This window comes from Takifugu rubripes, chromosome 10 (genome assembly GCF_901000725.2).
Source record: "Takifugu rubripes chromosome 10, fTakRub1.2, whole genome shotgun sequence".
In the NCBI taxonomy this organism is placed as follows: Eukaryota; Metazoa; Chordata; class Actinopteri; order Tetraodontiformes; family Tetraodontidae; genus Takifugu; species Takifugu rubripes.
In genome coordinates, this window is record NC_042294.1 from 399,330 (window position 1) to 426,469 (window position 27,140).

General features: G+C 39.5%; 1 protein-coding gene across 4 annotated transcripts; it reads right to left on the minus strand.

The window, feature by feature from the left end:
- On the minus strand, positions 1 to 26,281 carry waca (WW domain containing adaptor with coiled-coil a). Of its 4 annotated transcripts, none has more exons than XM_003977088.3 (13): positions 26,036 to 26,281; positions 25,814 to 25,844; positions 24,656 to 24,848; positions 23,499 to 23,590; positions 20,336 to 20,451; positions 20,122 to 20,231; positions 15,925 to 16,179; positions 7,242 to 7,364; positions 6,999 to 7,147; positions 4,694 to 4,818; positions 1,767 to 1,962; positions 1,552 to 1,679; positions 1 to 1,483 (listed from the first exon to the last, which is right to left on the minus strand). In XM_003977088.3, exons 1-13 carry the CDS (start codon positions 26,074 to 26,076, stop codon positions 1,414 to 1,416), a joined length of 1,629 nt encoding a protein of 542 aa, XP_003977137.1. In that variant the 5' UTR covers positions 26,077 to 26,281; the 3' UTR covers positions 1 to 1,413. The 4 variants fall into 4 exon arrangements, with proteins under 4 accessions (XP_003977137.1, XP_029699075.1, XP_029699076.1 ...); XM_029843215.1 differs by lacking the exons at positions 25,814 to 25,844; positions 26,036 to 26,281 and adding exons at positions 24,919 to 24,953; positions 25,048 to 25,210; XM_029843216.1 differs by lacking the exons at positions 25,814 to 25,844; positions 26,036 to 26,281 and adding an exon at positions 24,919 to 25,113.
- Positions 26,282 to 27,140: the final 859 nt, after the last annotated feature.

A 27,140-nucleotide genomic window follows, 5' to 3' on the forward strand; every position in this document is an offset into this window, starting at 1 on the left:
TCTGATCCTGGAGAGACATTTTATTTCAATGGTCAGTATACCAATATACAAAGCAACAATGTGTTCACCTGTACTGAATGTGGTACAGTTTATGTGTAGACTATGGAGGGAAAAGGAGAGAATGGAGGGAAAAGAAAAAGACTTTGCAGCTTTGGACCCTGCTAAAAAAGAACATGCATGAAAATATTTTGTCGGCCGTTAAAATAAACCTGGGCTCTGCATCTAAATAAGCAACACCAATGCTTCCAGCAAGGCACTCCATAAATTACCCTTATTAATGCTCCAATAAAATAACCAGTGCTCACTTTACTTCAACACATTTATTACAATTCATACATTTCACATTTGACCTTGGGACCTCTCGCTGCCCTGCTCTGACACAACTAAATCCACATCTAAACTGCAGCTGCATACATCACTGACTGTGGTGTCCAACTGTATGGATATATCACCGATAATCATCACTACAACTCTTATAAATTAAGCCATTTGTATTATTATGCATCCTCTTTATAAAACTCATCTGTTAGTGACTGTACAAAGGAATGAACCAAGAGGGTCAAAGAGGAACCAAACTGTTGAAACACAAAGAAATTAAAATAAGTGTGTTTGTAGCAGGGCAGGGCTGAAGTCATGGGGAGTGGGAATGGTCCAAAGCAGCACACCATCATGTTTCTTCAATCACTCACTCCACCACACCACCAGGCACTGTTTTATTTTCTCTGACTGGGGCATGCAGGGCCACAAGAAGCTGCAAACAGATCACTGAACCAGAACCAGCACTGACAGACCCGCAGAGAGGATGTTTACTACGCCGAAGTTTAGCTTTAACCTTACCCGCAGAATGTACGGGAAAATAATCTATAGTCAGATTAACATTTTTACAAACAGGAACTATGTCAGTATGTTTCATGATGTAATTGAGAGTAAGTGGTTTTAAACATCCTCCTCAGTTTACAGACAGATTCCAAACACCGACTGGTTCAATGACCCGAGAGACAGAATGAAGTTTTAAGTCTGCAGACATGTTAACGTGAAAAGGATAGCTAATAAACTTAGCCACCTATGTTGATTAGTTTAGATGTCCAAAGCTTTGATAGGCATGGCTTTCCATGGCTTCAATCTACAAAACATATTTACAACATAGATAATAACATCTACAAGAAATCTACAGATTTTCCCCGTTGTGGCATTTTACAAAAGCAATTCTTGTAAAATCGGCCCACGTTCCTCCTCCTCCTCTCACTTTAACAGCTCTTCATTTTTGCCCTCACTGTTCTCCCAGCCCAAATGTCCAGATCCAGGCTGAATACAGCTCCTGTGTGGTGCCGCCCGACTCCAGAGGAACTTAACTGCTTCCAACTATGTGCAAGGGCCCCCCCCCGAAACGCTTCAGCTTTCAACCATTAGTTCTCAGACCATGAAAGAATTCTGATTCTTCAACTTTTCAAGTTCTTTTATTTGCTGTCTCAGAAACAGTATCCTGCAGAGGAGACAAAAGCAATGCTTATTTCAGTACATGCTCAGATGTGCACGTTTGCATGGGCTCACCTCTGCTCACGCAGCGTTGCTTGGATTTCACAGACTCTGACCAAAGATCGCAGATTTTTGAGCTCGGTGCAGTTCTCAGACAAACAGATGCTCCCCATAGTGTGAGCCTCTTCACGTAGTCTAGATGCCTGTGTAATTTGTACATTGCAGACATTAGATGATACCAGAATCATGAAAAAAAAGACACAAAATAGGACAAAGGTGGTGGGTCTAACCTGTTTTTCTACGTGTTCTGCAGGCCAACCCTGCACGTGTCTGATGAGATTCTCATTGAAGTGAGAAGAGAGGGAAGGGGTGAGAGAGCAGGAGGTCCGTGCTGCAGAGGTAGTGGAGGGAGCAGAGGCTGAACTGGGAGCACTGTTGATACTGGAGGAGACGTGATTGGGGCCAGGGGAAGGACTCCTCTGACTGCTGCGATAAACACAGTTTATTCACGTGAACATCATGAAATCTACTAGAAGAAAATCAACAGCCCTCTGAAAACAAGAATTTATGGGTAGAATTTGCTGATTAAGAATGCTGTTAACTTGGAATCAAAATTCATTAAGCAAAAATACATTAATACAGATTGGGGGTGTTCCACCACTGTATTAGAGTTAATTAGCAATCTGACAACACAGATTTTGTTTTTGCATTCAGTGAGCAAACATTGTTGACACTGCAAATAAAGCAGGAACATGCAGTTTCAATACGTCTCATTATTTTGGTGGTCAAAATCGCTGAAATGAATGGAAGGCATCCAAAAAGAGGTAGCGACCTGCAGTGCCTCACCTCAGACTGGGCAAGCCTTCACAATCTGGGCCGAGGTTTGTCATTTGTTGGCACCAGACAGTACTCTGCCTCACAGGCAGATTGTGCCCAAGTTCTTGTCGCTGCATTCCTCCATAGAAGGAGGATGGATGCAGGTACAAGTAAAGGTAAAACCATAAACTTACATTTATTAGTTTTCTTTCAGGGTATCTGCAAATATTTGAAATACAAATATGACTTTTAAGACAGCTAAAAATAAAAATGAAGACCATTACCGTGGGAAAAATCGAATCAACCAAACTAAGCCTTTTAATTTAAACAAGCAAATGTGTATTTGAGCAACAGTGGAAATAGTCCATATTTACCAACTGCCCTCAATACCATACATAAATACTGCAAAAAATAACATACAAACAGTATGTAACTAAATGTGGACATTACAAGAAAAACAGTCAAAAATGGACAGTAAAAGAATAATAAGGGAATGAGAGTCCAAAAAACAATAAAGAACCCCAATATTCTTGTCTTGCACAATTTTGACTGTTGATCCCTTAAAGATCCTATTTATGTACAGATAAAGTGCAAATGGAGCAAGATAAGAGGTCACTACCACAACTAAATGTTTTTGCACACTCAGGGAACATTGCCTGGAAGATAGTGCTCACGTCTTCATTGGACATACAGTATAGGGTGATGGTGGCTAACCGTTTGCAAGCCCACAACACTTGAGCCTTCAGTGCAGTGGTTGGGGAGAATGTACTGAAGGCATGACTTGTGTATGGGGTCTCAAAGATACCAAAGCAGGCATAACATTAGTGTTGCATTTGCAGGAGACACCTAAAATGTGAATTGTGACAGTTGTCACAATTCATAAAATTCAATGCAGACCCCAGAGTTCATACTAACTAGAAATGCTTTCAAAAGGAGTGGTCAAAGAGATAAGAGCTGCAGGGAAGGAAAAACCCAACGCACCACCCTGATCTCACCTGAAGACCAGTGCATCATCATAAAATGTTCTGCAGTGCTGAGACCAGACAATCAGAAAGGCTAATTGAACATGGTCTGGTGTGACATTCAATTGCACTTTGGATGCTGGGGGCAAAGAGGGAATCAGGATCTGAGACCTGAGTCATTAATCCTTAAATGTGATAACCACTGAGCAAAATATTTCACCATGGTCAACAAAGAAACAAAAAAATTCTGAAAAAACCCACTGGAGAGAGAGAGAAAACTGGAGGGGTGCCAGCACAGGAATGCGCTCTGCCCAGTAGCGTCACTCTAATAGAAGATTCAGTCAAGGGGGGTAATGGTGGTGACAGACAGCTTCTGGTGTCCCACAGTTCCCCTGTGAGTGAACCAGTTGTCAGATTTTACCAAGGATGTGCAAGGAGGAAGAGACACACAAGACACACAGAAGGTGTCTTATGTGGGACTCGAGGCAAGAGAGAGAGCAGAGATTGGGCTTAGTTGAGATGCTTTATATAAAGACAGAATTACAATCTTGATTCATAGATGATACGTCACAGAACATAAAATACATATCAAAACAAAGGCAGGTCTGAAAGTTCCCTTAAAAGTTTTTGGAGAGCTTCTATGGCGAGCCAGGGACGATGAAGCAACGTGCTGTCTGATCAAGATGTTAGCTTATCAGAAGCACATGATGCAACAAAGCCTCTGTCAAAAGACAAAATATTGAATAAGAAATCCCACTCTGCCCCACACACACACACACACACAAACACACACACACACACACACACACACACACACACACACACACTTCAGCCGTGCGGCATTGAATAGTTATGCCACTGTTGACCAGAAGTGGAAGGTATAACACCGCGGCGAAAATGGCCCAACAGTGAACTCGTCGCAGAACTTGTGATCAGAAACGGGGTTATGCATGAGAAGGATTTCTGTATTCAACAGGAATGTCACAAAAAGGTAATGTCTGGCTCCATTAGCGTATTTTTAAATAAATTAATGAAAATGAAATTAATGGAATCCAACACTAAAAGATGGACTAAAAAAGATCACATTTTTTCATGTCTCATTCCAAAAAATATTTCTTTATAGAAAATTAAACCACAGAAGTTCACCCAGTCTCTTTGTGCTTGCACCACAGAAAAGTGATGAACAGAATCACAGATTGTTTATGCTGGTGGTTTAAAAAAAAAAAATCATATCAACTAGCTGACTTCAGAACTGGGTTGCTCAAAAAAAACTTTCGCAAAAACAAACAAATTTGCAGTTTTCAGTTTTTTATGAACCAGGAGAAACTCTAAAATGCACACACTCAAAAATACAAAAATCAAGCTTCCACTAAAAGCCATATTTAGCTAAGTGGATTGAATTTCTTAGAATCCTTTATATATAACGTCCTTGTACATACCCTTGGCGCTGCAGCGTCCGTGGTGAGGCTGTGGTAGCATCCTGAACATGCTGTTTTTCAGTGGAGGGGGGCTGCTGCGACGTGGACTGGGATTGAGAGGCCTGCTTCACCGATTGTGTGCTCACCTAAAGATACCCAGAAAGAAAGGTTCTAAGTCCATTTCCCTCAAAGCATGCATTATGTGGGTTGTAAAAATTGTGTCAGCTTTGTCACATGGGAAGCAGGAAGGTTTAAAAGAGACAGCAGGTGGCGTACAGGGACAAGTTGCCAAAGGTTTGTAAGGAAAGATCTCCTGTAAGCAAGCATAAATTCTGTACTATAAGCCGCTGCTTTTTGCTCACGCTTTGAACTTGCAGCTTATAGTGCGATGCGGCTTATTTATGGATTTTTGGGGCTTCCTCAATTTGAATGGATGTTTACGGCCGAGCGACTGCCAGAGGACGCTCGAGCAGCGCAAGAGCAAGACAGAGGTTGAAGAGCTACTGTAAAGCACCAAGGAAGATGCTCGTTTATTCGTTTTGAACAGTCTTTTTGGGCTTCATGTACACACTTTCGTCATGGATAACACACATAGAAATGCTTATGGTACCGCTTTTAAATTAAAGGCTAATGATAAACAGCTGATAGGCTTGTTTTTTTTGTTTGTTTTTTAAACGTCCTGGTACAGCACTGTTCAGTAAAAAGCCGGTATGCTTAGCTCATTTTACTGCTCTATTACAGCTGTGTTACTGCCGTGTTTAGTAATTACCGTATTTTCCGGACTATAAGTCGCACTTTTTTTCATAGTTTGTAAGGGGGTGCAACTTGAACTCCAGAGCGACTTATATGTGAAATAAATACATTATTACAGAATTTCATATGTTCGTTATTTTCACTCTGACAACCACAAGAGGGCGCTTTAGGCGTGTGTACCTGAGGAATGAGGTCCTTTAGCGACACAGAAGAAGAAGCGGTGCTTCGTCTGGAATTAGACTTGTTTGGTAAACTTGCTCGGATGTTCTTTATGCTATAGTTATCTGAATAACTGTTAACATGTTACGTTAACAAAGCAGACACGTACTCAGTTCGTTGTGGGTTATGTAGCTGAATGTGTTATGTTAGCATACCGTAACCCTATTGCTAATCCATTATTATTTTAAATTGCCTTTCAAGATGAAATGTATATTCCTGGTCTCGGATTTTATCAAATAAATTTTCCCCCAAAATGCAACTTATAGTCCAGTGCAATGTTCCCTCATGTGTTTCCCAAAACACATGAGTTTCCCATTTTTCATGTGTCTGAGCAGACACACAAGCTCCCTGAGCACACTGAGGACCACTGTGAGCAACATCAGATGGGTACGCTGTGGCCACACACCAGTATCACGCTTGTTCAAAACCTTGGATCATAGCAAGTTACATGGCTTATTAAAAGAATCAAATGACAGCAGTACATAAAATGAAAAAGACAAAAATCTTGTTCATGAGATGTAAATGTACTATGTTATATGTGAGAGTCCTGCTTTGGCTCACTCATTTTCACCGCTTGTTCTTCTATTTGCACATACTCCGACAGCCATTCCATCTTAAAAGAACCGCATTTCTTTTTTACTTTGGCTTGATGAGTGGATGTGTCTCTGCCCGTTCGTTTCGCCATGATAAGGGATTAGCATTTGCGTCTCTTAACTCCGCTGCACTGCTGTTAGCTAGCTAACGTGCACGGCGAGTAAAGGCAGGGCACATACGCAAACACTGTCAATGCTGATTGGCTGCGTAGTGTAAGTGAACTGTATCGGATTATTGGACACCTGTCGCTCATTGAGTTACGTTGCGAAATGGTACAGAAAACAATATTACTGGTGGAATTAACTAGATTATATCAGTTCTAAAATTAGATATTAATACGTTTCTGTTGAATTTTATTTTGTGCGCTGCACAGATTTTCTTATGCGGCAAGTATGTGCAAGTAGTGCGCGATTGCGCAAGCGCACAGCTTAGAGGGAACATTGGTCCAGTGCAATTTATATATCTATTTTTCTTCTTTATGATGCATTTTTTGGCTGGTGCGACTTAAACTCCGGAGCGACACATAGTCCAGAAAATACGGTACACATTTAAAAAAATCTTTCTGTGTACCATAACGATCTCATGTGGCTTATATGTCTATTTATGAAATTTGGGTAGTGCAGCTTCAAGACAGGTGTGCTCTATAGTGCCAAATTTATATGTGGCCATCCGTGGTATAATTTCAATATGAACAGAATCACCTAAAAAAGCAGCTGCGGCACTTTCTATTCAACTAGATACATTTTAAACAGAGCCTTACTTTTGACTGCGAGATGACAGACTGTGTGCTGAGGAGAGGTTTCAGGGGACCAGCATTGGTCTGTGGTGTGCTGATCCGGGGGGAAACATATGACCTGGGCGATGAGGCATCTGACGTTAATGACATGGGTGACTGGTTGGATTGTTGGGCTGTTAGAGGGAATATTATAAAATACAATTTGAGATTGAACAATCAATATCATGAGAAAATACATCAAAGCATATCCAATCGTCAAGAACCCACCTTGGTTGGAAAGCTGAGCAGCTTGAGAAAGGATAGAGGTGAGATTAAAAGCTGATGGTCCGGCAGTGAGGAGTTTGTGAAGCATCGACTGTAATGAAGCTTGTGTGACAGCAGCTGTGAGAACTAGAAGAAAAAACAGTGTGTAATCACTCTTGCTACAAGAAAAGATTTCTAAATTCATCATTAGTTGAATGTAATATGTCCTACATTCACATAAATTCCCCATCCCAGATGGATTTAGTGCCAGAGAAGTTACTAACATTTCAGTTTCATATTTGTATTTATTTTGGACTACTTTTCCAAATCAGACAGATTTGAGCAGTCACCAACATGTTTGACATTTAATGGACAAAAAGTGACATTCTAATGACATAATCTGCCCGTTTTTTGTACATTTTTCTATTTAGACATTATTTCAGTTATTTGGTGCAGATGAGAATTTTTGTTGTTTGCCAAATTAGCCAAAATGGTGACCAAGGAACTATGAATTGCATTGCAATGTCAACCACGTAGCCATTCCTGAAGCAAAATGTCAAAACCATCAACTGGTGGAGCATGGCAGGAGTCCTAGGCTAAATCATAAGGGAACAGATTGGAGAGCATCTCACACTTCAGGTACGTGAGCACATCAAGGAGGACTTAACAACCAACACATCAGCACTGCAGAAGGCGGCAGATTTTTGCTGTAGCGACAGTAATTCCTGAGGATATTCAGGGAGAACATGACAGAAATTGTGTCCTTTTTACCACTGCACAGTGGATACGGTGCTGAGCTACTGCTACTTAGCTGCATTTCCAGCCATCTGCACAGCAGCAGAGAGGAAGTCAATGCAGAGGGTATTTAAGACTGCTTTTCCACTACTAAATACTCAACACGATACGGGTCGGAGGTTTTTCCACTAGGGCCAAATATGTACTTTTTTTAGTACCCACTCGCCTGGGGTTCCAAGTGTGCTGAGTAGGTACTATTGTGTCAATATAGGTCTCTTAATGCTCTGATTGGCCAGGGTATTGATGTCACTGAGCAGTCAGGAACGCAATGGATTTCAAAAACTCCTAGCTGCCATTTTCAAATCCTGCAACAGCAACGATATATTTTATCTCACAAAATGAACACTACTGGCTACAAGTAAGGTGATAACATGGTACAACAAAAATAAAAAATAAATATAATTGAGCTGTGTGGCAGAAGAGAGATGATGAAGTGACATGGTGAAACCAGAAATGAGCTTTACCTGGCCACTGAGAGGAACCAGCAGACATAAACACAATATAAAGAAAAGCTAAAAACAGCAAAGATCATTTCTGGACAATCAAGGAACAAAATGGAATAAACAGAAAGGACTGACGTTTTTCATAAAAAGGACTGGAAGTGGTTTAATTAAATGGATGCTACTTAAGGCCCTGACCAGCGAGCAACGGGAGGGAGAGTTACCTCGCCTGGGTCACAGAGTTATGAGAAACTAGACAGAGGGTCAGTGTGATTTTCAGTATTTATACTTCATCAATTCATGGCCAGCTCACTTTGAACAAACAAGTATAATTAGAAAGTAGCTTTGTTTTTCTGTAAGCAGAAAATGAGCTGGCTAGCTATCCACCAGTGCCAAATCCAACCTCTGCTTGTATTTTGAAATTGATTTGTTACTTAAGAAAATGTAAATTCAACCTGTCAGCAACATTTAATCTTAATTTATCTAATGTTGGCATACTTATGTTGTGCATTTTTTTGGTCTTGCTACATTTTGGATTTTACACATTGCATATACAGTATATATATATACACACATATATATATACATATATACACACACACACAGTGGTACCTCTACTTACGAAATTAATTGATTCCGGAAGTTGTTTCGTAACCTGAAAATTACGCAAGTAGAGACACGTTTTCCATGTAAATGCCCTAATCCAATTTCAAGCCCCAAAAAATTCGAACATAATTTTTTTTAGAAATCATAAAAATGCATCAAAACATGTAATAAATACATGTAACAATTAGATTACCGCACAATAAATGTAGGAATTCAGTGCAAGGCTTCTCCAGGAACAAAATTAACTTTATTACAGGTTAATCTTACGTTAGCCGTCATTGTTAGCAACGAATGTTAACACTTGTGGTAACACCGCCATCTAATGGACAAAAATACAAACAACCACAATAAATCCCGAAGACGATGCTGTGATACACACAAACTTGTACATATTGACATCCCCCTCCGAGCCAATGGGATTACAGGAAGATGCTAGGTGATAGCCAATGGCAGAGCAGCTAAAAGCATGTTTGCGTTCGCTAAATTCTGCGAGCTGCGAGTAGCAGCGGTAGCGTATTTTTGTCTTTCATATCCCGAAATTTCTTTCATAACAAGAGGAAATATTTTCCCGTTGAGATGTTTCGTAACCTGAAAATTTCGCATGTAGAGACGTTTGTAAGTAGAGGTACTGTATGTGTGTGTGTGTATCTTTACACTTGTAAAATAGTGTGTTTCTTATGAAATCCATGCAGTTCATCCATGTTTCAGAAAATTCACAATACTCTTACAATTTACAACTACAATTAAACAAACACAAATAAAATACTTTGTTCAGATATTGTGCAGTTATTGTGTCGCTGGGCTTTCCACAACCTGTGTATCATTCGTTCAGTCGATTTTCAAAATAAAACCAAAATTGAAACAATTAGAAAATGAATTATTTTTTCAATATTCGTCTGTAAGATAAAAATGAAAACATGGATAACGAGTCCTTTTCCGATTTTCGTTTTTGTTGCTCAAATGGAAAAGTGGATAAATGGATAACAACTGTTTTATCTGTGTTCTGTGACTTTTCGTCAGGCGAACGATGCGTGACCTGAAAGTGAACTTTCCTAAAGATTCATACAGATATGTTCCTCAGCTTTTTATAAGTGACATTGCAGATGATTCACTGCTGTCCATCTCATCTATGCGCATTTGCGCACTCCCGTTTTGTTTTTATGAGACAGTGGTATTCAATGAACAGTCTGCTCTGCTCTCAGACAAATTAAGGAGCATCAGAACAGATGACAGATATAGTCTCTTCTTCCCTCCTACTCTTCACGCAATGGCTCAATTCATGCTTAACGGCTTTGTGTCTTGATTTCTCTCCTGCAGCGATCTCTCATCTGTAAATGAACCGCCTTTAGGATCATAAGAAATAAAATTTACCCCTTATAACTTTAAATAATGGCTCACTTAAAGTGACAAAAGATGTGACAACACCAGGTTATGCGTTATTCTCCAACATGGCGCAGTGTATTTTTGGTCTCTTAGTGTTATTTAGTCCCTCTTCACGTCAACCTAAAAACTCTTTCTCTACCACAGAACCATGTGGTCAATCAGATGTTCGCTGATCAGTTTCATAACTTAAAAAAATCGGCCCGAATCTGCAGAAATAAAGGTCTGCGTCTCACTCACTCTGGTGTGGAGGCTGCACTGAGAGGCTGAAGGAGGGGGCGATGTCAGCTGTCTGCGCCTGAGACGTTTACGTTCATATGCAAGTGATCGTTAAAGTTTTGTTTGTTTATAAAAATTAGTAAGTTACATTTGATGAAAGCTATTGTTTTTGACTGTATTAAGGTTAAAAATGCCTTCGAGTTAACGAATGACACACGGATTTTTCCGCGCATGCTGGCTGTCAAATCTGCCTGCTGACACGTCAAGCGCTGTCAAACATCTCTGAAGAAGGCAAATGCTGATCACCGAAACTTTGGCTTAATAAGAACACAAGATACACGTTTTTGAGACAAATAACATACACTTCAATTGGACACTTATAATTTATTTTCCCAAGCCATGAAGAGCCGCAACATAAGGATGAAAGGGCTGCGGGTCGGCGACCCCTGGTCTAGATGGTACCTCCGACTGAATTAAAGGATTTATTGTATCAAGACTCCTGTCTTTTCTGTCAAGACTGATGATAAAAGAGCCAATAGTACAAATCAAACATTTACCAGAGATGCATACAGCCTTGTGTTTTACATGCCGATGGCATAGTAATGTACCAACCAAAGTGGCCGTGCCGTGCTGTGTCGAGCTGATACTGTGTGGTGCAAAAGTGCCTTCACATTACCCCAAAACTCAATACACACGCCATCTTCAAGAGCATCCTCAGAGACCCATGCCAACCTGGTCACCACCCGGCTGAACTGTTACCCTCAGAGAGGTGCTGAGGACCATTAAGGCAAAAACATAGCGACTGCAGAAGAGCTGTTATCTCAGTTTTCATCGCTCTGGACACTGTGCCCAAAAACATTTGAATACTCCCTATGAAATATAGGGCCTCTAATTCTGGTGTCTATGCATTTTGTTAACGTGCGTTTTTATTCTTGTGTTATTTGCTTACTACACTTATCCCATATGATTTTATGGCTAAAGCACTTTAATTGACAATACAGTGATTATGACAATAAAGTCATTCTGATGACACTTGGGCAGAGAAGCCTTCCAAAGAGGACGTTAGCACACATTTAGTGTGAACGAGCAATTACTTGTTTCCTACAATTCAATTTAGGCAATTCCAAAGATCAAAAAGTTTTAACAACTTGGAAAATTCCAAGAAAATCATGCCAAGGGTTTTAATAGTGAATTAATATTATGCAAGCCAGGGGTGGACAAACTTTTTGACTCAGGGGCCACATTGACTTTAAAAATTTGACACTCGGGCCAGGCCAGCATCAGGTAGATACATATCAAACATAAACATAAAATAAGGCATTACAGTGGTATTACTTACATTAACTTTTAGTGGGAACAGTGTTGTTGATAACCCTTTTTATCTAGTACATCAAAGTCCGGTGTCGGTTTTGTTGTAGCAACTTTCAGAACAGATCTGAGGTGTTCATCACTCAACTGGAATCTGCTGGGTGCTTTGTTGGTGTTCACACTAAAAGTCTGTGCACACACATACGTAGAGCCAAACACCACCAGGATCCTCTGTACCATCTTCTGGATGTTGGAAATTTGGCTGCACTTAATGAAGCATAAAACTCATTGAGTTTAACAGAGTTGAACTTCTCCTTTATGATAGTGTCACATTGGAGATCAATCAGTTCCAACTGCAACTCTTCTGGCGCTCTTGCAGGATCTTTGGTGAAGGGAAATGAAACCAGCTTAAGTGATTTTTTCAAAATTAAAGAAATGACAGCAGAATTCTCCATGCAGGTCATCCAGTGATTTCCTGGATTTTTTTATGTTGAGGGGCCTCTTTTAATGTCACCAGTGTGGGGAAATGAGTGAATGACTTGTTTGACATTTGCTTTGAATATAAGGCGAGCCTGGTTTTGAAGGCTCTGACGTGTGTACATTTCGAGCAGAAACTGGTCTTTCCCTTGTAGCTTCACATTCAGTTTATTCATGTATGACAGTATATCCCCAGCAAAAGCCAACTTGTGTCACTCAGGAAAATCGTCAGCTTTCTCAAGTAGCTCCAAAAATGAGCTCCTGTTTGTGCTTCCCTCTCGTTGACACACTTTCCCCAAACTTAACCAGCGGACATTGGAGTGGTAAAGCAAGTCCTGGTGATCAGCGTCAGTTTCTTCAAGAAACTTTCTTTCAAGAGAAAAATGACAATGATAAAGTCCCCTCGTTTAAATAAAGTTTCACTACGTGGTCAAATATAGATCTGCATACTGCTTCCTGGTTAATTATGCAGTGGAAGAAAATTACTTCCTGCCCAGGGTTATCCTCTTTCACCCGGTCCTGAATTCTTTTGAGCAATTCAACATTTTTTTCCAGTGAGATCTGGCAATCCATCTGTGGTACCAGTGGCAAGCGTACTCCAAAGTAGCTTATGCCTTTCCGTGGCCACTGACACGATGTCATACAAATCGTCTCCACTTGTCCCCTTTAGGGATTCCATGGCCAAAAACTCCTCCGTTCTCTCAAACTTGTCATTAATCCCTCTGATAAAAATTAAAAGCTGGGTGATGTCCTTTACGTCATTACTTTTGTTCAATGCCGAAGAATAGAATGTAAATGACTCCGCTTGTTTGCTTAGCTTGCTAACTAAATCTTCATCAATTAGCTCAACACGGTGAATCACTCTCCTGCGTGAAAAGCTTTTTTCCCCCAAATTTGTTCTTGCTCTCAGGACACAAAATAGCTGCTGTCTCTACTATGCACTTTGAGAAACTCCCATCCGGAGAAAGGCTTACTGGTCTTTGCTAATTTAAATGCCAGTAAATAACTCTCCTTCCTGCTTGATTCTTTGATGACAGTTTGTTGGGTAAAGGTGTTTTGCTTAGCCTGCAAACTAGCTGCCAGCCTCTGAGCAGTAGCTGTCCTTTCTTGCATTAACTGGTTGATAGCACAATTAGCATGCTTGGTGGAAAAGTGACGGCTGATGTTGTATTCCATCAAAACCGCAATGGTTTCTTGACAAATAAGACAGAAGTCTTTGATCGGACTTCAGTGAAGAAGAATTTAGCTATCTATTCTTTATTAAACACTTGGCACTCACTGTCGACTTTTCTTTTCTTTGGCCCACTTATGGCTGCAGATGGGTTCAGAACAGTACCAGAGTGATAACACAGTAGCTTGGCAAAATTGAATTAATCGATCGCTGTATGTAATGTGCCACTTTGCAGAATTACAGGAAAAGTTTGATTTAAGCAATTCTGTACCAATCTCCGGCGGGCCAGATGAAAAAGGCAAACGGGCTGGATGTGGCCCGTGGGCCGTAGTACGCCCACCCCTGATGTAAGCCAATTAAGAGTGTCTGGGCAACTGCCCCAAGGCCTCAAACAAAAATCTGAATCTTAAATTATGTAGCACCTTTCGAAACACAGGATTTCCAGCTGCTTAAAACCCTGCCAAATAAATAGCAATATGATAAAAATTAAGTTTCATTAAACAAAGGGTAAAATGATGATACATTGCTCTAGCAACTGTTTTGTATTTAGTAGCTCTTACTATCAATTTGACCTCCTGAGCTCCCCTGCTCTGTGTAATAGCCAACAGACGGAGCCTTCTACACTTTCATCACTCTTTTCTCCTGACCCCACTTGGCCCCAGGACATTCTGTGCCAAGGAAGGCGCAGGCCACAAACAAGGCTCCAAGGGAAAAGAGCTGTTGTGAGGGAAAGGCTGAGGTGCAGATCACACCAATCTTTACTAGCAAGTATCTTTTTGGCTAATATCTAGTCTAGGAAACCAGCTGAACAACTGCAGGTCCAGAAAACAGTTCCAGAGAGATATCTGGGACTGTCACATCCTCACCGAGTGTCTCAGTGAGGCAGATGCACTGGTACATTTACACAGCACACAGCCAGAACGAGTGTGTCCCGAAAAGCAAGAGGAGGTGGCGTGTGCTTAATGTTGAACAACAACTGGTGTGACAGCAGAAACATTAGCCTTTTAAAACAACACATTTCACTGTACTGGGTCTGACTGTGCATGTGACAAATAAAGTTTATCTCAATAAAAACATAATGACCTAACTGACCTCCCCTCCTTCAACTGGCTGTTCCAAAGTCCATGGGCCTCACATGGGGTCAACAACTCACTTAGACAACAAAACCAGACCACTACATTAATTAGTGACATTTTCAACTTAATTATAAGTGGACCAACAACCAGCTAAGCAAACCTGAAAGCTGTTGGACAAAATGGATTTGCAGTTATCTAACATAGATAGGATGGTGCCATTCTCTAGGTTAAAATGTGAAAGGGTTGGTTTTTCTCTAGATAATGCCCTGAGATGGCTAAAACAAGACATTTTTTTTTTTTTTTTTTTTTACATAATGGTCAACAGAGGTTTTAACTGGGAATATAAGGGTATGGGTTTAATCAGGACCAAAACCAACACTACCGTATTTTCTGGACTATATGTCGCTCTAGAGTTTAAGTCGTACTAGCCAAAAAAATGCATAATAAAGGTATACTTTATACTTCAATAAAGATTTGAATTTAAAAAATATAGGAAAAAAAATCCTTTGTGTTTGTTAATGCATTTAAATGCAAAAGTTGTCAGCTCAAGATTTACCATTTACACATTAGCACATTTAACATAAAAAGAGTTTCATCTCAATGTTGAGAGATTGCTGTGAAAGTGTTACCATGAACTTCTGCATTAGCAGCACCGCAGCCGTACAGTAAAGATATATAGTCACAACTGTCGAAACCTAATTTGAACCAAATATTACAACAAAATTTCTAGCAAAACTTTAGATCCGAGGGCCGAGACCAATGAAACATAACAGATGTAATGGGCTAAACCTTTGGGCTGCTTTTGAAATGCTAAATTGTCAACGTTCTGAATCCTGTAACAGGTCCCATCCTTATTACCGCTAACAGGACCAGATGATGAAGATTCATCACTGCAGCTCTGTCTAAAAAGCCAGGACTTCTTTATTGACCAACAATAAAAATGTCACTTGTGACTATACAGGAGGCCATTTCAGCACAATGTTGCTATTTATATCACGTCAGAAATTAAACTTTCTGACGTGTTAAACTTATTTTGTGTTGGCATTGATCTAAAAGTACCAAAAATCAGACAGATCAACATTTGATTACTCAGTTGTTCCATGCAGGTTTAGAGAAGCAGCCAATAAAAAGAAATAAGAGCCTAGTCTAAATATAACAGATGGGAAGGAGAGGGGGGAAAAGCTTGCCAAAATTTAGGGGGAAAAAAAGTTTTTAATAATTTATTGTTTTCTTACCTTCATTGATTTTTGCCATGTCGACACTGGCATTGTTCAACTGCAGGGCAGTTTGAAGAGCTGGGAGGAGCTGGCGTAGAAGAGTGGGGTCTTGAAGAAGCGGAGTTGCAGGTGACTGCATTACCGGGGAAACAGGCAACGTGGAGGTGGACGACCCAGGGGGACCTGATGCAGTGTTTACGCTCCCTGAGCCTGAAGATGAGGACTGGGACTGAGTGCCAAGAGAAGAAGTGGGCTTGTCAACCTGGGCTGACTCTGAGAGCAAAAGAAAGGAGACAATTAACTGACACACATTTTTCCACACATTAAAAAACTGAGTGAAATAGCCTCGTTTTTAATTTCTATTTGATGATATGACACATGAAACGTTAAGAACTCTTACTATAGTTATCAACAATGATCATCTGTAAAGAAAATGCGGCTGCACTGGCCTGATTGATCTGGTCAAGACTACAGTGGGACCTCTACTTACAAACGTCTCTACATGCGAAATTTTCAGGTTACGAAACGTCTCAATGGGAAAATAATAATAAATAATAATAAAGTTCATTTTGTTCTTGGAGAAGCCTTGCACTGAATTCCTACATTTATTGTGCGGTAATCTAATTGTAACATGTATTTGTTACATGTTTTGATGCATTTTTGTGATTTATTAAGAAAAAATTATGTCCGAATTTTTGGGGGCTTGGAACAGATTAGGGCATTTACATGGAAAACGTGTCTCTATTTACGTGATTTTCAGGTTACGAAACAACTTCCGGAACCAATTAACTTTGTAAGTAGAGGTCCCACTGTGTGTGTGTGTGTGTGTGTATATACACACACACACACACACATATATATACACTTATACAAGCCGCAGCGGATTTTAAGCCACAGGTATCCTACATAGTAATATGAAAAATTAGATCGAAAACATTCAGTACCGGTATATGTTTTTATTACCGTAAGAGACGAGTCACTGACAAGTGACAAACAGACAGGTAAGAAACAACAGCCACTCTTTTCACTTGTATGTTTATACAGAGACCTTAAATCCATTTTTTTTTTCCTAACGGTGTCTGTTATGCAGCTACCTTGAAATATACGTTTGTATTAGCTACACACAAATTATGTTGTTTATGCTTTTTTACTCAAACAATTAATCTAAAACTCCCTGATGGCCCACCTCTAAAATCTTCTATTTTCATCGTGGTGGCGATTGCTTTTGTCTTCCGTCTGATTTGTACAGCGGAAACACGCAGCCGTCCGCTCTCTGTGTGTTCACCCAGTCTTCCAGAACGTTTTCAAGCTCCTGCGATGTTTACGTCTAAAAGCTTTTGTCGTGTTTTTGCTTGGGATCAGTTTTTCAGGCGGGCGTCTCCACCTTCTCGCCATTGATTACCGTAATGTATTTTGGCTGCAGTATGCCCTCACAAACATGCTTGGACATGGTTCAATTGCAAAGTGTGAGTGCAGCCTTAGTCTGTCCTACTGAGAATACACAGACGTGTGGCTCGAGGCACACAGAGAGGAATAAGAGAAGAAAGGTGATTTTAGGCTTTCCCTACCATCCCTACGTTTAAAGTGGCATGCCAGCTGAAGTGCAGCATGTGAACAAATGGATCGTTCATATTCTTGTTTCAAAGTCTTCAAACAGATGTGGATCATTAAAAGCACAGCCTGAGGCTTCAACACCTGCTGAGGGCACCTTTTATTTGCATTTACAGTATAATGTTATGTCCTGAACAGATAAAATGTTCACAGAAAGCTCTTTATAGTTTATGCATTGACTCACTGAATGTCAATTTATTATTTTAAGGAATGTGAATGTCTTCTGTCCTGTGAATAATTGAAATTATTTATTCTTTTTCCATTAAGATATATGTTAAATCACACCACACAGAATAAGAATGTAATTTGAGTGTATGACCAGGTGTAGATCCTGTATCTTAAAACCAAACTTTCTATCAGCTGTACTTAGCATTCATTTGTAACATTTAAAAGCATTACAACAATTAAATGATGTAAGCAAAACAGTAAGGACACAATCTGACTGATTTATGGAAACAAGAACATTCCAACAGCATTTCACACAACAGTTTTAACACTTATGTTTTTCAAAAACTTGAGGACAACACAATGATTATGCCTGTCACCATTATTACCGTACATAATCACGACCATTTAAGATGCCCGTAAATATCTTGTCTAGTTTTCATAATTGTCAATTCATCTTTATGAAAAGAGCTGGATGACACTAATAGCACTATTTGGCTTCCTACTGCTTAATAATTAATGGGTCCTCTCTAATGGACATCATCCTAGTGTGGCCACTTCTCAGACCAATTGAAAATATACAGTAGTCAGCTAACTTCACTTTCAGTAAACATGTCAGAAGAAATATGGACCAATAGAGACAGCTCACATTATAAGAGGTTAAAGAACAATACTACTAATGCATTATGGTCTGTTTTCAAATAAGCAATGCCAATAAAACCTTTGTGTTCATTGTCTATTTAGCAACAGTAATGTCAGCCAACAACAGTTAACTTTATTTCTCTTCGTGAGTGATTGTGTGTGTGTGTGTGTGTGTGTGTGTGTGTGTGTGTGTGTGTGTGAGAGAGAGATCAAAGTGTCAAATGGACTAGATCAGGGGTGCCCACACTTTTTCAGCATGCAAGCTACTTTTCAAATGACCAAGTCAAGAAGATATACCTACTATAAAATTGCAAAACATACATTTAATCATAAATATATTAAGAATTCTTTATATGATCCATATATGTTGGTGTACCTCGCATAACTACATGAATCCATATTGCTCAATACAAATCTGCATTTTTTCAGCATGCGAGCTACTTACAAAATGACCAAGTCAAAATGATCTACCCACCACAAAAATGCAAAACATCTAATTATTTTCAAATGTATTGAGGATTCTTTATATGTACAGTGTATGTTGATGTACCTTGCATAACTGAATGAGCCAATATTGCGAAACACACATAATAATTAACTAATTGGCTTAAAATCAGAGGTAATTCGCTGAATAGCTTAGCGCCGTTGTTTGCGCATGAGCAGTGATCTAAAGGTCAAAATTCAGTTGTCATCTAACTGGCTGCCCTGTATGTCAATCAAGTGACGGGATGAATGATAGGCTGATATTTTTTAATGTCACGCCGCGATCGACCAGTAGATCGCGATCGACGTAATGAACCCCTGGACTAGATGGATGTGTTTTGTGAACGCTAGATGTGCAATGTAGTGGCTGTCACAGTTTGGCACCTTTCAGCCTATTTTATTGTCCTGGCCCATCAAAGACAGGCCTTTGTTGGGTCACTTATAAATTGGACAGCAAGTGGACAAGAAGAGCAGTGGGTGCCGGTTTTAAAGCCCCCAACAATGCAGCCCAAAATATAATGAGAATGCCTGCTGCAAACTTATGTGCTCCACTTCTTTACAACAATATTCATCCCTCCAGTCAGTCATTTTCTACCAACAACGCTCTCAATTAGCAAAGACAAAAGTGCTGATTTAGGGCACGACAAATAAACTGGGATGCTCAAAAAATTGGTGCTCATTATCAGACTGCGATATGCACTATACAGCAAAGCCAATGCAGATAATTGACAGAAAAAATGATTTTCTACACACTCACATCCTTTATGAAGGGGAAATATAATCCTCAAGTATTTAAAATAATTGTAATTTTGCTCAGCCACTATGAAGATATATATTAGCTTAAAAATGAGCTTAACAATGCATTACCTCACCTCTGACCGACTATATGTGTCAAGATGTGAATAAATGGCTCTTCTTTGAGGCATATGTGTATTATTAAACTATATTTAGACATGTACTATTGCAGTAGCCTAAAATGAGCAGGAAGATTACAGCCCAAACAGTGATTTAACTAAGGGATGGGTCAATGTTGGTGTAGTGATACTATGTTTATGTACATTATGGATTTATGACACTATTTTAATTGAGTTTGCTACTTAAAGACAAAGGTTTGGGCTGTAATTGAACATGATGGTGGCAAAAGTTTGATCACCACAACCATCTAATTATAAGACTTCTGTAAGTCAGGTAAGTAACCAGTCCTTGATTGATTATTGAATGTTTGTTTCAATGGTCTCCATTGAACCGACAGCAAAGCTTGAGCTAACATCTACAGAGATCTCTATAAGTCCTCTGATGTGCTCTTATACTTACTGGCAGGAGTAAACCCAGGGGCTGCTTGCATGGCTTCCCTTCTGTAGTCCCTGTCTTTCGGAAAGCTATTAACCACCGTCGTCTTTGTTGCCTCTTTTTGTCTATGTTCTCTGAGAAATACAGAAATCACTAATAGGAAAACTGTGAAGCCATTTAAAAAGGTGAAACAAGCTGTGCAGGATTATGTGGTTAAAGACTAAATTATTATAGCTACCTCTCTAGCCATTCTTTTGGCTTCTCCCACTGTGACACCTCTGTTCGGCAATTGTAATAATATTTCTTTCCAGATGAGCTGATGTGCTCTGTCCAGTCGTCACCAGGTTCATAATGCTGATAAAAAGAATACTTGAGATCATTAATCCAGAAAGGCACAGAGTAATCATCACATTTGTATGTTTGGTTAAAAAAGGGAGTGACGAAAGAAAGACAATATTTTAAAAAAATGTTTTAAAGTCTAATTATTTCTTTAAAAGTCTAACTATCATACATATCCAGATGATCAGCGTTGCCTTGACAACTGCAGTGCCCGCAAAAGGTCAAAATATAGTTAAAAATAAATTATGCTTCCAATCATTAAAAAAAAAAAATCAAAAAAAAATCAATGAATTCAATGAAATCAATTACCGGTATTTCCATTTAAAAGCCTCTGTACAGCACTGTTCTGCAATGCGAGTCAACCTGCTTTATTACATAGTAACCATGCAAGTACCCCTGCTGACCCCAAAAATACATCGCTGCCTCTGCGTTGCTGCCAGTGCATTGCACGTTGCAGCTTCATGAGGCAGCGATAGGGAAAGAATTTCCGATTGTACGATATTACTTTGTAGTGTATTACACAAGTCATAAAATACAGTACAACATTTCTTAAAATATATGTTCCTATCCAGGGCTGTGGAGGAGACAGAACGCAGTAGAGCATAGTTGGGATATTATCTGAGTCAATGAGAGCATGGGCAGACAGTGGTGATATTTTCAACCAGGCAAATTTACCCACATTTGAAAAATGTTTTTGTTGGTTTTTCATTTTTGGTAAGTGAGCAGACAAAAACTACATTGTTTTCAAGGATATGGGATGTAAATACAGTGTGAGGACTCAAACTATGAGCTTGTAGTGACAGGCTCATTGATTAATAAAAATGGTTGGCAGTGTGATTTAGCCTACTATTTTTTCATCTCAAGATTCAAACTTCATCACTGCCATTGAGCAAGACTTACCGTAATATACTTAATTATATTGTTCTATTTTTTTATTTTTTTTTAAGGAAAGGAAAAGGTCTCATTTGAAAACTGTTTTGTCCAAAAATGAACACTACCCGAGGAGCGCATTTCACACAAGGATGGCACAGCTTGATTTAAGCACAATTTATAAATAAATTACCATGGGAGCCTTTACAAATCACGTTTTGATTAGATTTTAATTACTCATCATTCGCACCATACTGGTTGAGCGCTTTAAGATTCAACTAAAGCTGTTGTAATAGAGCCACACTACAGCAGCAAGAACAAGTACCGTAATTTCCGGACTATAAGCCGCTATTTTTTTCCCTACACTTTAAACACTGCGGCTTATTCTACGGTGCGGCTTATTTATGTTTTTTTTCGTGGCGCACTATTACAACTATTGTGAATCAGTCATTTTTACTAACCCTCATCAACATGGAAAATACTAGAAGAAAAGCTTATGATGCGACTTTTAAGTTAAAAGCGATCACTCTGGCGGTTGAAGAAGGAACTCGAGCTGCCACTCGTAATCTTGGCATACATTACGGTAATCAATGGCGAGAAGGTGGAGACGCCAGCCTGAAGAACTGATCCAAAGCAAAAAGGCGACAAAAGCTTTTAGACGTAAACATCGCAGGTGGCCCGAGCATGAAAATGTTCTGGAAGACTGGGTGAACACACAGAGAGCGGACGGCCGCGGTGTTTCCGCTGTACAAATCAGACGGAATGCAAAAGCAATCGCCACTGCGATGAAAATAGAAGATTTTAGAGGTGGGCCATCAGGGAGTTTTAGATTGTTCATTGTTTGAGTAAAAAAGCATAAACAACATAATTTGTGTGTAGCTAATACAAACGTATATTTCAAGGTAGCTGCATAACAGACACCGTTAGGAAAAAAAAAAGAAGCATTTACCAGTAGAATATATTTGTTTATGTTGCTAAGCGGATTAAATTAAAAGTTAAAAAATCCAGATGTGATAAAAATTGGATTTAAGGTCTCTGTATAAACATACAAGTGAAAAGAGCGGCTGTTGTTTCTTACCTGTCTGTTTGTCACTCGTCAGTGACTCGTCTTTTACGATAATAAAAACATACCGGTACTGAATGTTTTCGATCTAATTTTTCATATTACTACGTAGGATACCTGCGGCTTAAAATCCAGTGCGGCTTGTATAAGTACAAAATAGATTGTCTTTCTAAAATTAGATTATGCGGCTTATAATCAGGTGCGCTCTATAGTCCGGAAATTACGGTATGTGAACCTTCGATATTTCCTGGTTTTCTGCAGGAATTTTTCAGAAAATAACAGATCTGCCTTTAGTCTGAGTAGTCTGAACCCTTAAATAATTGGCAGAAAACACCTTCCTGTAAGTAGGGATAAGACCTGTACATTTTTCAGGAGGATTTTAGCAATGTATTCATGGCAGAACTGCTTTCACCGTCATGTCCTTGATGGTCTCATTGGTACGGCTCTCTTCCAATGTTCCATAGTATCTTTACAGGGTCGAAGTTTGGGCTCTGATCTGGTCAGTCCAAAAGTTGTCGTGAGGCCGTTCTTTGTGGACTCCGGCATTTTGCGTCTCTGTCCTCTGGCCTCATCCAACGTCTGCAGACATTCTCTTCAAGAATTTTTTTTTTTTTTGATACACTTGAAAATTCATCATGCCCTCAATGATTCCAAACTGAGCAGGCCCAAGTCAAGATGTTTCCTCCACCATACTCAACGGTTGGGATAATCTTATCGTGATATGCAGTGCCAGATGTAGTGCTGCATGGTCCTTCCAAATTATTTCATTTCAGTTTCATCGGTCCACAAAACAACTTTGGCACCGTCATTGTGCTCTCTGCAAGGTTTAATCACATTTTAAAGTCGTTTCCAGCTTGATGTAAATCATCAATTATTGATCAGAGCCACTGACAGCTCTTTAAGCTGAATAACTCAAGGTTTTGCATCCTTTTCTGTGTTACTAGCACCTAGATGAAAATCATGATAAACAACTTTTCCGACAAATGAAGACCAGAATTATAAAAAAAAAAAAAAGAAGAACTGCAATTCGGTAGTCATATCTTCATCTGTAAATCGATATAATGTAAAGATTTGCATATAGTCAACACAGCAAAAACTAATGGATACAACCAAACCTCAGAATACTTACTGTGTCTGAGGTCTTGCTGGGGTTAGAATGTGAGTTGGAGCTATGAAGGGAACTGTGGTTGTGAGAATTTTCCTGTGGAGAATAACTGGTCCCTGAAAGCAAAGAGAAGGGATGATAATAAGGCAATGTGAAATATGGAAATGCTGACAGTCACAGTTTTAATAAAATCTATCAATCTTCCAAAAAGACAGAAAGAATACATTCATAAAAAAGACAGCTGCTCTGTATGCTAATTTGATAATGCTACTTGCATTTCCTTATAAATTTAATATTTTATTTCTTAGTAACAGAAAATCCAAGCACCTTTATATCCAATCATGTCTGTAGGGGTCCAATAAAACAGACTATACTCAAATACAAAATTGACTGTTTATCAAAAGGCAACAAAATTTCCAGATGGGATGTGTTGATACTGCAAAACCAATGATTTCCAAATTCATAGTATTACAATATTTTCACTGAGGTCTTCTAAAATGTAATGTTTAAAAGACACATTACTTCCTGTCTCCATATAAAGCATACAGAACTCAACAGCAACAGGTCAGCATTAGAGTAATATTACAACATATTTTTTTCAAGCTAGGTTTTCATCCAAAATGTCTGGCAGCACCTGTATTTAACCGTGGCCATTTCACTTCAAATAAGATTTGATGACTAGACTTCCCATTTTTATCACATATTTGAGACTAAAAATGTTTCATTGTGATCCCAGTATAACTCATTACACATCCAATGTATTTTCAATTAATGTTGAACATTTTAGAAGTAATACATTTCGCTGTACCCACGAGCACATCAATAAACACACTCAATACTTATGCTTGATATTAGGTTTTACAAATAGGAAAAACGCACACAGCCAAATGAGGTTTTTATCTGCCTTAAAAGAAAGTTGACATTTGATTTATATGGAACTCTGAACCAAACAGCTTGTGTTGTCTGTAAGCCACCAGTCCTGAACGTGACTTGCAGAATTGTATGAGACTGAAAAACCCTGCTCACAAACACAGTTTATGCACTTTTGCTTCCATAAACCAACTATATTGTGAGAAATGAAACTTGACAAGATTTCAACATAACACCAGACATCTATGTCAAATATACGGAGTACTTTTGATCTGAAATCCATGTCATCCCCAATCCTCATTGCCCCTTACCTCCATCCCTGTCCCTCGCCCGATGTGTGTGGACTGCCTTTGTTCTGCCATGCCCCACGCTGTCACTGTGTTTGCTTTCAGGGCTGTCAGACCTTTTGAGCATTTTGGAGGGAGGAGTAACATCCGAGGACTCTCGCACCTTCTCGTGTCGGTGGTCCCCTCCAGGGTGGCTCTTGGATGAGTATTTGAGAGCCTGAAAACACAAGTTAGTAACTTTAACTCTATCGTACATTAATGACTTCATTCTTAAACTTCTGACCTACGATTTGAAAACTCCATGCTCCATGTTCACAATCATCTATGTACTCAATTGTGAGAAAAAATGGGATCGTTTTGAAAATACTGGTTTGTTTTTGAGGCGAGCAGTAATACATTTATCTCTGAAAAAGCACCTGAATAGCTCAGATCTCTGCCAACCAGGTAAATTACCCCATATTGTCCCTCACACCAGTAGCATAGTGTATGTGTGTGTGTGTGTATATATATATATATATATATATATATATATATAGGCAGTCGTAATACAAGGTTACATAACATAGTGGCTTGCTTTATGATCAAAGTAAATTGGAGTCAATCATCTACTCCTTGGCCATTGACATTTAATGAAAATTTAATTAGAATCTGTTGATAACTTTGAATCATTTTGTTCGGAGAGATAAACGCCATCATTTAAAAGGGAGAAAACAATATCACGGTTTATTACTGTAAATACTTCTTACATTAGCTGGATTTTTACGTACACGCTGACTTGTACCGAGGAGGTATGTTTTGCTGGTTATTTCTATAACATTGTCCAATTTTAATAACTTCGCTGTCTCACAAAGTTGATATTCTAAAAATGACAATTTGCGCTCAGGCCTTTATGGAATGGCTACCAAGCAAGCTAACACAAACAGGCTACCATTTACTTTGAGCTGCTATTAAAACCCGTCTGTTTTGCTTAGCCATATTTATATAGTTGTCTTTACCAAGCAATTTACGTTGGGATATGCATACCTCCCTCAAATCGAATGTATGAAATAAAGCGTCTACTTTACAATGTATTTATGTGCAGTGGCTGAGGCCTGCGGTTCACTCTAGGAGCCTGAGCTAGTGTCCATTTTAATCCTTATGTGCTCCGAGCAGGCTAGTAGGCTACGACTAGCTAACAAGTACCTGATAGGGCTGAGAATCTCTTCGGTCGCACCTGCAAATAAAAAGAAAACCGGTGTAATTGTTATGCTTCATGTGTCAAAGCTGGAGCGGAACTAAAGCCTAAAAAAGGCGTATGCCCAAGTTTCCAGACACTTATTTTGGTTTCAATAAAAATGGCGGATTGTCAAGCGTAGCTACGAGGAGAGGAAAATCTGAATAAGTAACATTAAAAACGGTGTTTACCCATCGCTGAGTCTCGGTTGTTTCCTTGCATACATTACCATCAATGCCGTGTTAGTGTGTTTGGAGTGGGATGTGAAAGACTAATAACGTTACAATGTTGTTCTTGATGATTCAGCGATCTGAAAATTATTTCAGCTTAGCTTGTGGGTAGCTCTCCGCTATCGGCAGCACTGATCGTAGGAGCACCCTCACTCAGTCCATCTCCCACTCAGTCGCATGGCCGAGTTCGGAGCGGCTGCGAAAACGTAGCACATAGAGGAGCGACGCCTGCGTTGCCATATATTCCGGTAAAACCCACAGTCAATAAGAGTGTTTTTTCAAATCAATAAAATGTAAATGGGGTTAGAATAAATTTACAAACATAAGCTTTAGAATTGGAATAATACTATGTAAACGCAATGGGGTAGCAAGTTTTGATAGTTAAATAATTTCACTTATGGGGGAAATGCGACTTTTACAAGACTTGGCAACCCAGATTGCGACATATACCCCTTTTTCGACGGAAACATCCGGGACACACACATCGGAAAGAGTCGAAAGGATGTATAAGCTTTAAAGCAAGTTTTGCCGGTGAATTTTAGTTTAGTTTTTGATACACTACTATGTATAACAGATCTGGTTACCTTTATTAGTATACTCTCAAATTTAGCATTATCTAAGCCCCGACGAGTCTGAAATCCCCTTTACTTATTCCCTTGTGTCATCTATTGGCTATATTTTGTTATTGCAGTCAACTCCACCTCTTGTTTCTCTATTTATATATACATACATGCATACATACATACATACACACGTGTCTGTGTGTGTGTCTGTGTGTGTGTGTGTGAACCTTCCCTACCACTACCATCACTGAGACCATTTAGCTGATGTATGCAGCGGCCACGGTAATCCTATAGATGCTAATGGCCCCATGGAGGAGAAGGCTACCCCCATAAGGGCGCAATACCATCCAACTACCGGCTCATAATCTGCCTCAGCACCACATGGAAGCTCCTATCAGGCATCATAGCGGCAAAGATCTATACATGAGCAGAGCACAGAAAGGCATAGGGAAGAACACCAGAGGTGCCAAGCACCAGCTACAGGTCGACTGGGCAATCGCCCA